The 16,955-nt window shown below is 36.6% G+C and overlaps 2 protein-coding genes across 2 annotated transcripts; one reads left to right on the top strand and one right to left on the bottom strand.

The window, feature by feature from the left end:
- Nucleotides 1-2,095: 2,095 nt before the first annotated feature.
- On the top strand, nt 2,096-10,257 carry LOC125050104 (regulator of nonsense transcripts 1-like). The gene is made up of 10 exons (XM_047649711.1): nt 2,096-2,458; nt 2,542-2,729; nt 3,013-3,213; nt 3,515-3,585; nt 5,514-5,581; nt 5,770-5,885; nt 6,029-6,238; nt 6,472-6,642; nt 6,938-7,097; nt 7,493-10,257. Exons 1-10 carry the CDS (start codon nt 2,279-2,281, stop codon nt 9,239-9,241), a joined length of 3,114 nt encoding a protein of 1,037 aa, XP_047505667.1. The 5' UTR covers nt 2,096-2,278; the 3' UTR covers nt 9,242-10,257.
- A 2,344-nt stretch (nt 10,258-12,601) lies between these two features.
- Nucleotides 12,602-16,653, bottom strand: LOC125050547 (arrestin domain-containing protein 17). The gene is made up of 8 exons (XM_047650469.1): nt 16,481-16,653; nt 16,203-16,358; nt 15,909-16,120; nt 15,550-15,732; nt 15,042-15,230; nt 13,997-14,170; nt 13,530-13,617; nt 12,602-12,766 (listed from the first exon to the last, which is right to left on the bottom strand). Exons 1-8 carry the CDS (start codon nt 16,593-16,595, stop codon nt 12,621-12,623), a joined length of 1,263 nt encoding a protein of 420 aa, XP_047506425.1. The 5' UTR covers nt 16,596-16,653; the 3' UTR covers nt 12,602-12,620.
- Between the last annotated feature and the right edge of the window lie 302 nt (nt 16,654-16,955).

Here is a 16,955-nt window from a genome sequence, read left to right as displayed (position 1 = left end):
AAGATTAAGCTGAACAGTGTACCTTACACTGCTGCTGTTAATAATCTCAGACTACTCCATAAACCATCCATGGAGGAAGTTTTTAATAACAAAGTCTCGAACCTTGACAACAATGCATACGCGGATACAAATTGTAACATCCAACAGCAAAACTGTAGTAGTGCAAAAAAGATGTGAATATCGGAAGAAACATGCAAAGTAATTGAGGAAAGGAAAGAGGTTCTGACCAAAAGAGAGAATCTATATATAAGGATATTGAGGAATAATCTCAGACTTTACATACCAAAGATTTGTTCCTACAAGTTCAAAGCATTATAAGGGAATTTAGACCAAAAAGCTGGGTGATTAGGGATGACCAGGGCAAACTTCTAACCGAGATTGACCAGGTAACTGCTTGATGACGATTGTACTGTCAAAACTTATACAAGGACACTAGAACAACTTACGAGTCACTGACGCCTAGTAAACCTTGTGCCTGCTATATTGGAATCTGAGATTAAGGAAGCTCTGAGAAAAAATTATGTAAGCAAATCAGCCGGAATGTGACACTATATTCGCTGAAGAACTCAAAAACAGTTGTCAAAATTATGAAAGACTTACTTAAATAGATTTAGGTATCGCGCAATGGGCCAAATGACTGATCAGAATCTATGCTAATACACAAGAAAGGCTCGACAAAGAAGTGGGAAAGCTATCGAACAGTAGCTCTTAAATCGCACGCAGTCTCCACATAGTTCTCGAACGCTAACAAAAATTAATATTTTTTAATTAAATATTTGCAGCGACAACCCAACGGGCAGGCAGTTTTGTTAAAGGTCGGAGGACGCGGGAACCAATTAGGAGCACCCTTTTTAGCTACTTTGGGGCTACCCATATTTCCTGGGGAGAACCGAATAGTCTAAATTAATTGGTACGGAGGAGTGATGGCAGGAGAAGTCAGGGTCGACCGCCTATCCGTTGGTCTGACCAAACTAAGACAATAATTATGGGTCTCAAGTCTCAACATTCCAAATGCCATGAGACAAGCTGAGGATAGAGTGGTGTGAAGGCAGCAAGTCGACTTTAAAGAAAGGCACGACCTTTAGTTTGAAAACTACGAAGAAGAAGATCACCATAGTAATTTACGAAGTCGATTAACAAAATTAAATCAGTTTAAATGATCATTGAAATTAATCATTGTTATTATTTATATGAATAAGAGAATAATATTGAGTGGCACCTTTTTTTGGAGTTTTTTTTGGAGTTTATGGCCTGGTATCTAGACCTTTAGGCCAAGAGAGTGGCACCTTAAATAACTATTTAAATATATGCATGCTTATTTTATACATGCTTTATCGTCTGTGGTGGTCTAACGTCAAACTACCAGTTACAAATCTCTAGTCTATTGTATTAATGGAAAACCAAAGGGAAATATATATAGGGTATGTTCCGATATACACTGCGACCACTGTACTGAGTACCGTCAATTTAGTATACTGTGAAACCGTTTCTCTATAGCCAGCTATACTGGTTACAATTTAAAACGGAACGCAGTCCAGTATACTAGTCAGCTTCGTTTTTCGACACAGTTTTCAAATGAGTGCATCAAAGTTTTTCAATTCAACAAGAAAAACTATTATTGGAGTATTATCGCATTAAAAAAATCTATATTAATATTAACTGTCAATTGAATTAATACTACAAAGAAAGAAAGTTAGAATTTTAAATGTTTGTTATTAAACTGTAAGTTATATCAGCCGTTAGGCATTCAAGTGGTTTTGATTGATCACGTGATCAAAGCACTGCGAGTACCTTACCTCGAAAACGCCAGTGCTCGCAGTAGAAGTATAGCGGGGATTTGTGACGTCATATATTTCCTAGGACGCTGCGGCTGTATACTGCAGTCCATAGCGGAACAAATTTTTGAACAGTGGGAGCACTATACAGTACTCGCAGTGTATATCGGAACATACCCTTAATCTCACAAGTCTATCTATGGTTTTTGTTTTGTGAAATATTATTGGCTTATATAATGAAATGTACAATTTTGATTGGCTAGCGAAAATAACCTACACTAAGGGAACCAATAGTCAATAATTGTACCCATAGGTCAGAGACAAAATAGAAAAAAAACTTTAGACTATGCTACGTGCTAACATGGCGAAAATTCTTGATCATCAACATCACCAAAAGTAGGAATTCGTGAACAGTTTGTTATGGGATTTTCCTCGGCTTTAGCAACTTTTATCCTTTTCGAAAAAATTATTTCCTACGTTTATTTTAATTACTTTTAAACAAAATGAGCGTGGATGCGTATGGACCAAGCTCTCAAACGCTCACGTTTTTGGATACCGAAGAAACGGATCTTATTGGTGCTGATACTCAAGGGTCTGAATTCGAGTTCACAGACTTTACTTTACCATCCCAAAGTCAAACGCAGGCATCTCAACATGACCATGGCCTGCCTTCTGCCAATCAGGTAAAGTTTTTTCTATTTACATAACCTAATTAGATCTTGTGTAATCCCTTTTAAAAACTAAACGGTTTGTGGTTAAATTTTAGGTTAATGGCTTGGGGAGATCGGACATTAATTCAAAATTGGCAAGTGTAACCAATGCAATTGCTGAATTGCAATTTGAGGAAGACGATGAAGCTCTGTATAGTAGCAAGGAATTGCCTGATCATGCTTGCAAGTACTGTGGCATACATGACCCATCTACTGTGGTTATGTGCAACATTTGCAACAAATGGTAAGTTCAAATAAATACACAAGTCTGAGACAAGATGATTCATCCATTACATGTTTACAACATAAGTTTGTATATTGTGACATTTCTGCAATAATAGTAATCCTAGTTAATGAGATAGTTAACCTATTGGCTTGTTAAATACCTCAGTAGCTTAAAAAGAAAAGAAATAATATTTTTTTCTATATCTTGGTGTGTAATAATTGGTAAACTTATCAAACCAACTCTATAATTATTGTAAATACTTTGTATTTACAACAAACATAACATTAATTAAACTTTCTAGGTTTTGCAATGGTCGTGGAAATACATCTGGATCCCACATAATTAATCATTTGGTAAGAGCTAAGCATAAGGAAGCAGCATTGCACCGTGATGGACCTCTTGGAGAAACCCTACTTGAGTGCTACTCTTGTGGAGCACGGAATGTCTTTGTTTTAGGATTTATCCCTGCTAAAGCTGATTCAGTTGTTGTTTTGCTATGCAGGTAAGGAAGGAAACTGTGTAATAATGGGAGTAAATTAATAAGGTCAAATAGCAAATTTATATTATAGTAATTTTTATAGAAAACATGTGCTAACTTATAATCCTATCAGATAATAACTTGATATAGCTGTTGTTACAACAAATACACCTATTATTATTATTTTATATAAATAAATAAACAATTCTAAAGCTATCATTTACATAAGTGACATACACTTGATGGAAAAATTCTTTTATGGATTAAATCTAATTGACACAATTTAAAAAAATATTTTGTATTATAAATGTTAAGTATTTTACAGGCAACCATGTGCCGCTCAAAGCTCCTTGAAAGATATGAACTGGGATCAAGAACAGTGGAAGCCTTTGATTTGTAAGTACATTCAACCAATAATAAATTATATGAACTAATCAGTTACTTAATAATTCATAATTTAATAGTTATCTGCTATCTCTGATATCTATCTAAGTGTTTTAAATAAATGAAGCTTAGTTGGTTTTCCAATAATAGTCTATTATAAAGAGAAAGTAAAGGATTGAGAGATAGATAAAACAATGTAATCCATGTGACATGTTATGTGTAACAGTTACAATGATAATGGTAGGGGAGCCCAAGAGGGGATTTCGGGATTTACTAAAGCGCGGCAGATTAATATATAGGGGGATACCTTGTACCCGGTTAAGTACCTCCACAAAATATGAGGCCCATATATAAAGCCGCACGTGAAGGAGACAGGATCAGTTTAGTAAAAAAAAATTGACCATCAGAAATTCCCGAGCGCGTCAGATTAAGGTAGGGTGAGTTAATTACATCCTAAAAAGTGTATATTCCACTAATCTGACAATTTGAGAGTGTCGGAAAAAAAGGGGAGGGCAACAAAGTTGTAAAAAAAAAACGTCATCTCGACATTCTCGAGCGTAGCTAATTTTTTTTTTATTTTGAAGGAAATAATTCAAGAATAATGAAAAATATATAATCTGACGATTTCCGCAAGCCGAAATAACAAAAATTCGTCGATAAAGTTAAATGCGTGCAGCTGCGTGATGCCTACATTTCCTTAAACCGATCGGAATCTACTAAACGGCGTTCTAAATATTTCCCTCAAAATTACATTTCCTGTGAATTTGAACCGATTCGGACCGATAGATTTTGAGAAATTTTGAAAAATCTTAAAAAAATAAGAAATATTTTTTTTTTAAAGTGGTTTCTTTATCGATCAACTTCAAAAACTAATCCGCCTTTAAGCTTGAAAAACCACGTCGATCGCCACCAAGCTGGTCAAAAGCGGTTGATTCGTTCGAGAGATATCGTACACGAAAGAAACCCGAAAAAGTGTTCTTCGGGATTACTCCGAAATTTGTGGTTCGATCAATTAAAATTGCAAAATTATTTATGAGGATAATAAAACTGCGTCGAATGCCGCCAACCGCGTGAAAATTGCTTGATCCATTCAAAAGTTATTGCGGTTTGAAAATTCCAAAAATAGTGTTCTATGAAACTTCTATCAGACTTTCGAGCTGAGAGAGCTCAAATGCATAGAAATGTTATTTCTTTGAACTCAGTGAGCTCAAAATATCAATTTTAAGCGCCCAGGAATGGAATTAGCGGGAAGTTGCAGGGATGGCCCTTTAGGTAAACCGTTTTTCTATTTTTTTTTGGCAGATCAGGTGAATCCCTCTAGATAATCGTCAGATTATGAGACAGTACGTTTAGAAAATAAAGATGAACCACATATATCTTAATCTGACGCGCTTGAGTATTTCAAAATTGCGATTTTTTTTTGCAAATTAAGAAAATGGCTGTGGGTTTGCGTCCCATCGAAATCGTCAGATTAGTGAATGAGAGCTTTTTTTTGGTGCACTTAACACTCCCTTAGAAAATCTGACGCGCTCGATAAAATTTTTTTTTTTTAATTTTCAACCCTTAAATACAACCACCCGCATCATGCAAACGATCAGATTAACATACGTACATTATTAAAAATACGTAGGGCATAGATGCTATCAATATCTGACGCGCTCGATGATGTCCATGCAACAGTTTTTTTTTACATATTTAACTATCTATAGCCGCTTCCCCCACCGATGAAAAGGAATTTATCATATAACATTTTTTTCTTCTTTTTATCTAAGCTTTGCATCCCAATAGGTCTCTACGACGCTCGAGTAAATCCCCATTTAGCATCGTGGGCTCCCCTACCATAATAGTTTAGTTTTCCTTAGAAATTTGAATTAGGTCAAAATTGAATTTGAATGATATTTTATAAAATAAAACCTAAATATATGTTTATTACATTACAGCGGATCGAGCATTTCTATCATGGCTAGTCAAGGTACCGTCTGAAGCTGAACAGATGAGGGCACGTCAGGTAGATTATCTTTTTATCTATATGACAATAATATTTTTTTTTTTAAATTGCTGTCTTTTAAGTGAATTAAATTAATATTTTATTTTTCGGTAATAAAAATTCTGAAAAAAAAAGTTTATGCCATTATGTCTACTTTGAGATATAAACCATCAAATAGAAATGAAAACTTACGACTTTTCTTCTTTAAGGTAACACCTCAACAAATAGGGCGCTTAGAAGAACTTTGGCGTGACAATGTGGATGCAACATTCCAGGACTTGGAGAAACCTGGCGTAGATGAGGAGCCACATCAAGTTTTGTTAAGGTATATTTTCTTTATCTTTTTCTTGTTGTTTACAATTAAGAATTTTGATATTTTTGGTCTGTTTTGAGTTGTTCTAATGTATGTACTATGTATGTTTACTTTTTACATAACAATCTAATTTTATTTTTAATTTTTATTGTTAGATATGAAGATGGCTACCAATACCAAAACATTTTTGGCCCATTGGTTAAACTTGAGGCGGATTACGACAAGCGGCTCAAGGAATCACAGACCCAAGAAGGTATTGAAGTCCGTTGGGATGTGGGACTTAATAAAAAGACCATTGCCTACTTCACTCTGGCAAAAACTGACAGTGACATGAAACTTATGCATGGAGATGAGTTAAGATTGAGGTAATTTATTAATGAGGTATTTATATAGAGCTAATGCTGCTTTCATAAATCATTGAAACTGCCTTCACAATACACAGATCTCAGTGGAGAAATATCAGCAAAAAAATAAATAATTATCAATCATTAGCCTTCAAATGCCTGTCCTAGGATAAATGTAATAAATGCCCAGTTACCGCTTTTTATTTGTTTGTTGTAATATTTATGTAGAGTTGACTCTTGTCCTGTTGTTATAGATATGTAGGCGAGTTGCACAAGGCGTGGTCCGGCGTGGGTCACGTGATCAAGGTGCCCGATAACTACGGCGATGACGTTGGTCTAGAACTAAAGAGCGGCGCCGGCGCACCACTGGATTGCACTTCCAACTTTGTCGTAGACTTCATTTGGAAGAGTACTTCTTTTGATCGGTAAACATGTTTACATAGGTAGTTTTTGTATTTAATCGCAAAATATTTTATTTTAATCTACAATGTTTACGACTTTGTTTAGAATTTGGATGTGACTTACTGCAATAATGTTTTCATACCTTAATAAAATACATATAAACAAATTCTCAGTGTTACCATATGTATAGCATGCTAATTAAATAACATTTAAAAACCTCTAAAACATACTTTCCTCGTCTAGACGCAATATCTATAAATATTGTGAAACATATAATACCCATGAGACTATTATTAATGTTAATACATTTTCATATAGAATGCAACTAGCTCTGCGAAAATTCGCGGTCGACGAGTCATCGGTCTCGGGATACATCTATCGACGACTTTTGGGACATGAGGTGGAAGAAGTATTGTTCCGAGTGCATCTGCCTAAACACTTCAGCGCGCCCAATTTGCCTGATCTTAACCGATCTCAGGTAAAGATATACAATTGATTAATAAGAGCATGTGTAAAAAGAGAACCGCCATTGTTATGTCATTTATCCAAAATAATTATATAATAATTTTTTTTTCATATTGACTAATAAGATGATTACTGTCGAACTATAATGAAGTAACAGTGTGGTCCAGTGTTTCCCAACGTGGGGCCCAGGCCCCACAGGGGGGCAATTTGATGCGAAAATTAAATAAATTATTTGTAATCAGAATTTAAGATTTTCTATTGTCTTTCTATGTTTTATTTACTGTGTATCGTTAACAATTTCCTAGTAATTTCAACAAATTTACGTTTGTTTCTTTCACTTATAGAATATTCCTTCTATTTATTTGCTTATGCCATACATAAATAATTAGTTGATGATTCTTATTTCAGGTATATGCTGTTAAGCACGCTCTGCAACGTCCACTTTCCTTGATCCAAGGTCCACCAGGAACTGGAAAAACTGTGACTTCAGCCACTATTGTTTATCAACTCGTGAGGCAGAACGGTGGTCCGGTACTTGTCTGCGCACCTTCCAACACTGCGGTAGACCAACTAACTGAGAAAATTCATAGAACAGGACTCAAAGTAGTCAGGCTCTGCGCCAAGTCCCGCGAAGCTATGGAGTCGTCCGTCTCTTTTCTGGCCCTACACGAACAGGCAAGAGTTTTAGGGTCAGCTGATAGCGAGCTCCGCAAACTTACAAGATTGAAGGAGGAAGCCGGTGAATTATCCGCAGCCGATGAACGCAGATATCGTGCCTTACGTCGGGCCGCTGAAAGAAGACTCTTGGATGCTGCTGACGTTGTCTGCACCACTTGCGTCGGAGCTGGAGATCCCAGGGTGGCGAGAATGCGCTTCCAGTCCATTCTTATTGATGAAGGCATGCAGTCCACTGAGCCGGAGTGTATGGTACCGGTTGTGCTCGGAGCTAGACAGCTGATCCTCGTCGGAGATCATTGCCAGTTAGGCCCAGTCGTGATGTGCAAGAAAGCGGCCAAGGCAGGACTAAGCCAGAGTTTGTTCGAGCGTCTCGTCGTCCTCGGCATCAGGCCATTCCGCCTCGAAGTTCAATATCGTATGCACCCGGAACTATCGCGATTCCCGTCAGATTTCTTCTATGAAGGTTCCCTGCAAAATGGAGTAAGCGCGGAAGAAAGACGCCTGCACAAAATCGACTTCCCGTGGCCGAGACCAGATCGACCCATGTTCTTTTATGTAACTCAAGGACAAGAAGAAATCGCCGGGTCGGGAACATCTTATCTGAATCGTACCGAGGCCGCTAATGTTGAGAAACTTACAACCCGCTTTTTGAAGGCTGGTGTGAGACCAGAACAGATCGGTATCATCACGCCATACGAGGGACAAAGATCTTACCTAGTACAGCACATGCAGTACCAAGGAAGCTTACACGCGAAGCTTTATCAAGAGATTGAAGTGGCAAGCGTGGACGCATTCCAAGGCCGAGAGAAGGACATCATTATAATGTCGTGCGTCCGCTCCAATGAACATCAGGGAATTGGATTTCTAAGCGATCCGCGCCGTTTGAACGTCGCCTTGACCCGAGCCAAGTACGGTTTGATTGTTGTCGGCAACCCTAAAGTTTTAAGCAAGCAGCCACTATGGAATCATCTCCTGGCATTTTACAAAGAACGTCGCGTGCTAACCGAAGGACCGCTGTCGAACCTAAAAGAGTCCGCAATACAGTTCGCCAAGCCTAAAAAACTAGTGAACGCTCAGAATCCCGGGTCGCACTTTATGTCGACGTCCATGTTTGACGCCCGCGAGGCTATGGTCCCGGGGTCTATCTACGACAGAGCGAGACCATTGAGAGATCCGTTAGCGTACGTCGGCCCAGAGCGGGCGGCGATGTTGCACGCGCCCGTGCCGCCGGCCGCTTTCTCCGCCCATCGAGGTCTCCAACGCCCGCCGATGAACATGAACCAACGAAGCAGGAAGCGTCCGCCCCGGTTATCGCAGGAGCCGTTGTCCCAGCAAGCGCCGCTGTCGCTGTCCCAGGGAGCGTCTCAGCCGGACTTCAGTCAGGAATCCCTCGCGCCGGACTGTCCGTCCCAACCGGACGGCCTCCTGTCCCAGGACTCCACATACCAGGGCGGGTTCCGCGCGCGAAGCCAGTACTGATAGCAGCCGGACGCCGCGGCACCGACCGACAAGCTCCCGACGGGACACGGCACCGACAGACGCCGACGCGATCACCGACGAGACACGGACGAGTGGATGTATCTGCGCAGTGGACCTCACTAAGGCCTCGGACCTTCCGACCGGTGACTCGAGAGGGCGCTATCGGGCGGCACGGTGAGGGCTGCGTGGTCGAGGTGATGTCAGACAGCGGCGGTGACCGCCGGCGGGTTCCTCGCAGACCTGAGTAACGCTCCTTCGAAATTGTGTCACGGCATCCACGCGTAGTGCATCACAGTACATCTGTGCCGGGTTTACATTTCACACAGGGATAGAATGTACCGATTCGAACCCATTTTCAATATCGTGCGTCGATTTCGCGACCATCGAGCACAAAACGCTTCGATCGAAGCGATCGTGTACCACAGATCTTTCGGTACGAGAAACATTCGTTCACCCTTCAGTAGTGTTTCATTTTTTTTACACAAATTCAATTAGCCGGTTAGCATTTAAGGGCATGTGGTTTACGTTTCGTTGCTATCGTCCTCATATAAATTATTGACGCGACGTTTATGAATTGTTAAGTCAAATCTATTAGACAATAATATATCAGCAATAATATCATTGTTTTTCCTTCTACAATATGTTGTAAACATATTTATATTACGTTGAATATAGGATTCTACTTTAACATTACATCCCACTATTATTTATTTTTCTTATTTTAATTTTATGTATTTAGGTCTTTCGTTACGTCTTTCGAGGATTTTTCTAATTGTATGATTGTTTTAAAAACTAAAACGATTTACTAATTCAAAACAATAATTATATGAGATATAATTAAAACCATTCTTCATTATTTTACTTGGCTATTGTGTGTATATCTAATAAACATACAATGAAATATTGAATCGACAGATCTCTTTTATTGTTTGTACGAAATTATCTTTCTCTTATTATTTATTATGAAATTTCGTTTATATTGTGAGGGAAAATCAATAAAGGTTCTATCAGCATAAGCATTCTTTTTTTTAACACTAGTACATAATCACACTAATAACAATATATTTAATAATTAAGCTAAAAATAACGAATTTTGGAACAAAATAATAATAGGTACATATTATACGGGCACAGTGATACCGTCGTCCATTGACACTCAATGTCAGAGGGATTGCGAAAGGGTTGCAGGCTTTTTAAAGACCAAGTTATACTCTTACCCACCACCGAGACAAATATAGCCTAGACGTTCGATAATTGAACTCTATATTAAAGTGAACAATTAGTTATGCGGTATAAAAACTGTTAATTCCATCGACATTTACGCCAGAGAAAAATAAATCACAATATAGCACAAGACAGATTGTGTTGTCTACAGAGGTATTTTAAATCTTTTGGGGTTCATTGAACCATTAAGGACTTTAATCTCAATAAATAATTATTTTGAGAGTAAAAAATGTAGTTAGCCTCCACTCAGCGTCTTAATATGTTTTTTTTTTAGAAGGGGGATAACGGGTCGGGTCGGGATAATGCTCATCTTATGTTAAGTGATACCACCCTCCCATGGACACTCAATGCCAGAGGGTGCGTGAGTGCCTTACCGGTCTTTTAAGAATTGGTACGCTTTTTTCTTGAAGGAAAACGTGGAATTGGTTCGGATATACTTCAGTGGTCTTCAGTCAAAACGTCGGTTATTTTTAATTACTGTGGTAATGGAGATATTCATATCTTTGTTCTTGGCGGCCTGTGTTTAACTTGCGATCAGAGATTCCCTGAATACTGGGGCAGTTGAAATTTTATAATATAATAATAAATTCTATAATATAATCCATATTTAATAATATTTAGTCTCTCGGTGACCAAAATTACGGAAATTTCTACGGATAACGGACGACTAATAGGATCCTCGTACCACGTATACAATTAAATTAATTATCCCTGAAAACATTTAATTCTCAAAAACCAATCAATAAAAAAAAATTGTCATTTAATACATAATACATTTTGTAGTCGTTTCTATTTTTAGAATCTAATTACTATCTATAAAACTAAATTCATTCAACCTAATTAAAATCCTTAATTGTACGCATTAAGTATTTACGTTTTCATGGATTGTTCTTTTTGCACAGTTGTTTTAAAAAAGCACTATTTCAAAATAATATACATTTATGAAACAATTAAAGGCTTTCTAATTTTATTGTTGTTATTCTTGGCAACAAGCTGGTACCTAATTGCGGTAAAACAATAATTGTTCATTGATACACAGAAGAAATAGGGTCCAGACACAGCACAACCCAGCCATTCACAGGTTTCTGGTCAGTTAATTAAAATAAAACACTCAATTAGGCAGTTACATTTTTATAGAACATATCAAAATATGTAAAAAAAAAAATCCATTATAAAGACAATACATTCAATAAAATATAATTCATATAACAGTAATAATTTATTAAGAATAAAATCTAGACTTAAAAGGCCTATATGGTTGCAAAATATATCAAATGCATTCCAAGAGGGACCAAAATTCAGGGCAGTGAGAATGAAAGCAAATAGTTTCTCTAGTTTAATCACAGACAAACAATTAGTTTTACCGTTTAACCCATCACGACGCATGTGTTTTGTCTCCTGTTTTAGTTTATCACTTCCATAGGAAGGAGACTGTAAGAAAAAAACACGATCGTGCGCATTGTTCGACTGTGATTGGTCACTTGGTAAACCGCAGTCTATTACGCGTTGACACACGACATTATACATCATATTTTGACGTCCGTTAGACAAATCACAATCGAACGCAACAAAGTCTTGAGTCTTTTGGTAAGCATGCCCTGAGTTTTTTAATGCAACCATTTAATCCCGTTACAGATCAATTAATAAATTACATATAAATGCTTAGCCAAAATGTAACATTGGTTAGTATGAGAATTCAAATATGGCTCATAGCAGGTAAGAGATTCATAAGGGAAGCCTTTATAGCACCAAAGCCGACATAAGCCGAGTTAAAGCTACAATATTTTCTTAAATATACAATAACAAATAACTCAAAGTGCCGCAACAAGAATTGTCTTCAGATTTCTGTATCTCTATCGTGATCTTTTTCTCTTAATAGGGAAGTAGGTGATTAGTTCTGTGCCGGACACACGTCGTCGCCTTTTTGAGTCTAAAGCATGTCGGTTTTTTTCACCATTTGAGCGAGTATTAAATAATACTTTTTAGAAATGTGCAGATAATTGTGAAATTATATGTAAAAATCACATGAATAAATAGTTAATTACTCCAAACTAAATACATAAACTTTAAACTAATGTGTATACAAGTATTCAAACATTTTGGGAGTAAAAAGAATATAAGATTACTTTATCATCGCATACCATTATCAGGTGTTTTACTGTGGTAATGGAGGCGGTTGAACTGCTGCGTACGTAGGGTAATAGGGCGCAAACTTAGCAGGTCCTGTGATACCCATGTGCTGGGTTTCATCACGGTCCTGTATATTACGTCCGTACGGGGACTCTCTATACACGGGGGCAGCTGAAAATGTATCAAATCGTTTAGTGCGAAGTCACCAAGCTAAGTATGACTTCCGTACGTCAAATCCAATATTTTTGACATACGGAAGTCTGGTTACTGTAATAATCTGTGGAAAAGACAGAGAGATATGTCTACTATGACCACATTTTTGAATGGTTAGGCGAATAACGAACAAAAGTAAGAAAATCCGTGTTCACACTTTTACATGTACTACTTGGACGAGCCGTGCCCTAAGCAACAAAAATACATAAGATAGATTCATAATAGAGCAGAGCAAACATTTTTGTATCGAAAATAAAAGCGGAAGTTAAAAAAAATTATCGTGAGCATTAATAGGATCTGTGAAATTTTATGAAAAATCAAGGCGTTCGAGCTATCATGGGCATGGAAATATCGATTAGCGACTCGCGCGCATCTGAGCACTAAAAACAAGTAAGATATGAAATGACTAAATGCAAATTTAGATAAAGGTGTCAATCACTGTACTGACTCAATTGCCCTTGGTTATCGCTCTTGTTTACGATTTAAAAATGCACTATGACTGTTTTAAAACTACAATCTGTTGAAGCGTCAATTGACATTTCTATATATACTTTTTCCTGATGAAGGAGCGTTCACGTTACATCACGCAATTTTTGGAGATTATTGACCCCCCCCCATGTAACGCGCCGTAACGTTTTTCTGTACCCAAGTACAGTACTGTACCGATAAAATCTTTTACAAAACATAGTAAATGGCAGGTTTGTTCAAAAGTAACACTTACTCAAGGCAGGATACAGCGACTGGTAAGGTGGCTGCACAGGCGCAGATCCTGGAGCAACCCAACCACCGGGACCTTCACCTCCTGGCGCCTGGAATATATTTTAACTTAATAAAAAGAAATAATAACATTGAAAACATAGTTGGAAAGATGAGTTCCTCATCCCGGCCAATCAATACATACCAGTCTTATATAATCAACACCAAAAACAAATGAAAACGTGATAATTTTTTTGACATCAGGGTCTATTTATTTATGTCATAAACAACGGTTAATGAAACAAGCAAAAGTAAATAAAAGGTGTTTGTACACTTTGTAAGCTTTATTGGCTTTACAATACTTTTTTCATAAGGAACTGCACTCTAATGTTTCTCAAGTAAACAGTCTTTTGCCAGACATTTCATTTTCAGTCAAATCAGACAAAAACCATTTACTAATATCAAATGTGTTTATGAGTTGATATAACTTACCGAGGGTTGAACAGATTCTCCAGGAGAAACTGGTAAAACAGCAGGTTGATTACCCCCTTCAGAGAGTACTGGCGCAGATGGAGTTGCCCCAACACCCATTAATGGAACTGTTCCAATAGTAATATACTTCTTGTCTTTCAGGTTTATATGCATTCCTGATACAACACATTCCACCTGTATATCAGAATAGTATTAAGTCGGTTAAAGAACAATATATGTGTGCCTAATAACTAAATTTTATAGAAAGTACATTTAACACCTATTCTTTTCAGAAAAAAAACTAAAATTTATAGAAATTACAACTACAATTTTTACTAGGCAACCTGATTATCCTGTAAAATTTCTGATATAAAAAAAATTACACAACAAATAACGTTTTTCGGTTTTTAAATCTTAATCTAAAATCTTTTAAATTTTAAACGAAATCTTAGTTTTTAAATCGTTTATAATGTATGCCCAGATCTCCTAGGTTTATTGCGATCATAATTTATATTTTGATCACAATAAATTTTTGGTTCATGTAACAAATCTTAAATATGTACTTTTAATAAACTGATTTTGAAGTACATATTTATATTTATATGTAGCAAGGAAAAAGTTATTCAACAGTTATGGGAGGACGAAAAATGGCCTCCGGAGAGGATGAAGATCGACTAAATTTTCATATCATTAGCAGGAGAGGAATAAAACGTGTCGCGGTTGAGGGGTTGGTTTAGTGCTCCATTTAAATTCATAATAAGCAACGAGTAGTGATGCCCGATCGCAGACGCAAGTCGCGGACCTTTTTAATGCTTTACATAAAATAATAAAAAATTGTGATTTAATTTAGTTTAAACTTAGGTTTACATTTTTTCTGTTTTACCTATATTTTTTGTCCTCAGTTTTGTGTTTTACTTCTAACAAAATTTGTGTAGGTATATGTGTAAAATTTATACCATCATATTTTCTTGTATTTTTAAGCATGCATGATGTTTTAGGACTTAAAAATAAATAAATAAATTAGTAACATTATAAATCTCCCTCAGAGTAAACTACAAAATCATACCTTGACATCATAGTCCAAATCAATGATGCTACAATTGACAAGATTAGAAGGCGGAATGGGAGGAATCTCCATATTCAAGTTCCAATGTTTAGTACTCCCAGCAGGTGCTGGACCCTCTTGAATTGTTAATATAATATCTTTTGATTTTTTTGTAACGTTGCTAGGCGATGTAGCTCTATATGTAACTACCTGAAAATTGTGTAATTGGTATTTACAATATCTAATACACTAAATGTAATAAATAGCATTTCGCAGGGAGAACAGTATTAACTTAAACAGAAACTTACAAACAGACTTGGGTATTTTTCAGAATTCAGAATTGAGTAATTTTTCATGATATTAAGAGATATTTTAAACACCATACCCATAAAATAGCTACATTAACAAGAAGGTGTCATGAATTATCAGACTGACATAGTAATTATTACACATTTCACATAGACAAACCACAAATTGTATACTATACTAAATAATATTCAATGGTTACCTTGTTCAGAAGTAGTCATACCTTTCTTAAAAATACTTTCACAAGGTGTACTTGTACGTTGCTCTTATTCTCGATGTCAATAGTTAAAGGAATAACTTGTCCAGGACAATATCCTGTGACAGGTGCTCTTATATCCACGCATAGCGGTGGTGATGCACAACAAAAGCAACAAAATGTCTTCTCCATTTGAAAATGTAAAGGCTCCTAAAAATTAAATGAAAGTAAAATTTATTGAATAACTATGTTGACTTCTTAAGATACTATTTGGAATCAAGACTCACTGAAGGGCATTATACATATAGTATACATTATAAATATAATATCATATACCTAAATTTATGAAACTGTTAGATATAATTTAGTAATTTCTAGGTACTTACTCTGTAAGATGGATTAAGATTTAAATCCAAAGCATTAATAACAGTAAAAGCCATTTTTGTCTCTTGATCAAACTTCCATGGGCGGTCCAAGGTGACTTTAACTGTATATCGCACATATCCATACTCTCCTTCAAAGGATGATGGGAGAACAGGGGGTAAAGTACAAGTAAAATTATATATTTGTTTCCCAGATGGTATCTCAATTTCGTTTCCTGTGAAATTTATACAGCAAGTGTGAAATTGTTTTTGTTAGTTACAAAACTTACTGTAAAAGGTAAATTCTCCTTGTCTTACCGGTGTTACTTCCCAAAAGATAGTAAGAAATTTGAAAGTACTCCTCCTTGCCTGTATGAAGGGTTTCTGATGACTGACTTTTACCATCAGTATCCTCTTCCTGTTTACTCTCACTCCACTCTGTATGTGCTTCACCTTTAATCTTTACGTGTATTCCTTAAAATAAACCAAAAATGACTATATTGTATTCACTTCCGGCACATATAGATCAAATTTTTTATTTAAACTCGACGTGAGTCATGTAGGTACACACACATAACACAGTGATGGGATCTCACCTCTAACTTTTTTAGGACTATCGAAGACATACTCTATTCTTCCATTTACAGTTTGGCCGGCATAGTATGTGTTCCACTGATTGTCTAAGTAGATGACAGCTTCTTTTAATCCCATTGTTATTAAAAAATTTATGCAGAAGAAAACACCGAGAGGATCGCCGTAACCCAACACTTGTCACGTAATACGTATAATCGTATAATTTAGAAGTGATTTTTACAAGTGTATAGGGTACAGGGTTGCAAACTCCTACAAAATGTTCTCCCTAGGACCAACTTCAAATACCCCTAAATGTCGATCAAAAACCCCTAAAGTTTTTGTTGTGCACGTAGTTTGAGAGGTAATTAAAAATACGTTGAAGTAGTAAAAAATAGCTGTTGATGTGAAACATCTATAGCCGCACGTAAAACCGATTTATGGCGTGGCGTCGCCACGCTATATGATGGTGTATATATATATATACAGTCTAAATGCAGC

This window comes from Pieris napi, chromosome 6 (genome assembly GCF_905475465.1).
Source record: "Pieris napi chromosome 6, ilPieNapi1.2, whole genome shotgun sequence".
Classification (NCBI taxonomy): Eukaryota; Metazoa; Arthropoda; class Insecta; order Lepidoptera; family Pieridae; genus Pieris; species Pieris napi.
The sequence above is the reverse complement of the archived record's forward strand: the minus strand, read 5'-3'. Positions and strand labels throughout refer to the sequence as shown.

Coding starts and splice junctions, on each gene's coding strand:
- LOC125050547 (XM_047650469.1), bottom strand. CDS start 16,595: ATGGGATTAAAAGAAGCTGTCATCTACTTAGACAATCAGTGGAACACA. Junction 16,359..16,480: donor TAGTCCTAAAAAAGTTAGAG/GTGAGATCCCAT, acceptor GTTTATTTTAAG/GAATACACGTAAAGATTAAA. Junction 16,121..16,202: donor TCTTTTGGGAAGTAACACCG/GTAAGACAAGGA, acceptor TAAATTTCACAG/GAAACGAAATTGAGATACCA.
- LOC125050104 (XM_047649711.1), top strand. CDS start 2,279: ATGAGCGTGGATGCGTATGGACCAAGCTCTCAAACGCTCACGTTTTTG. Junction 6,643..6,937: donor AAGAGTACTTCTTTTGATCG/GTAAACATGTTT, acceptor ATTTTCATATAG/AATGCAACTAGCTCTGCGAA. Junction 7,098..7,492: donor CTGATCTTAACCGATCTCAG/GTAAAGATATAC, acceptor TTCTTATTTCAG/GTATATGCTGTTAAGCACGC.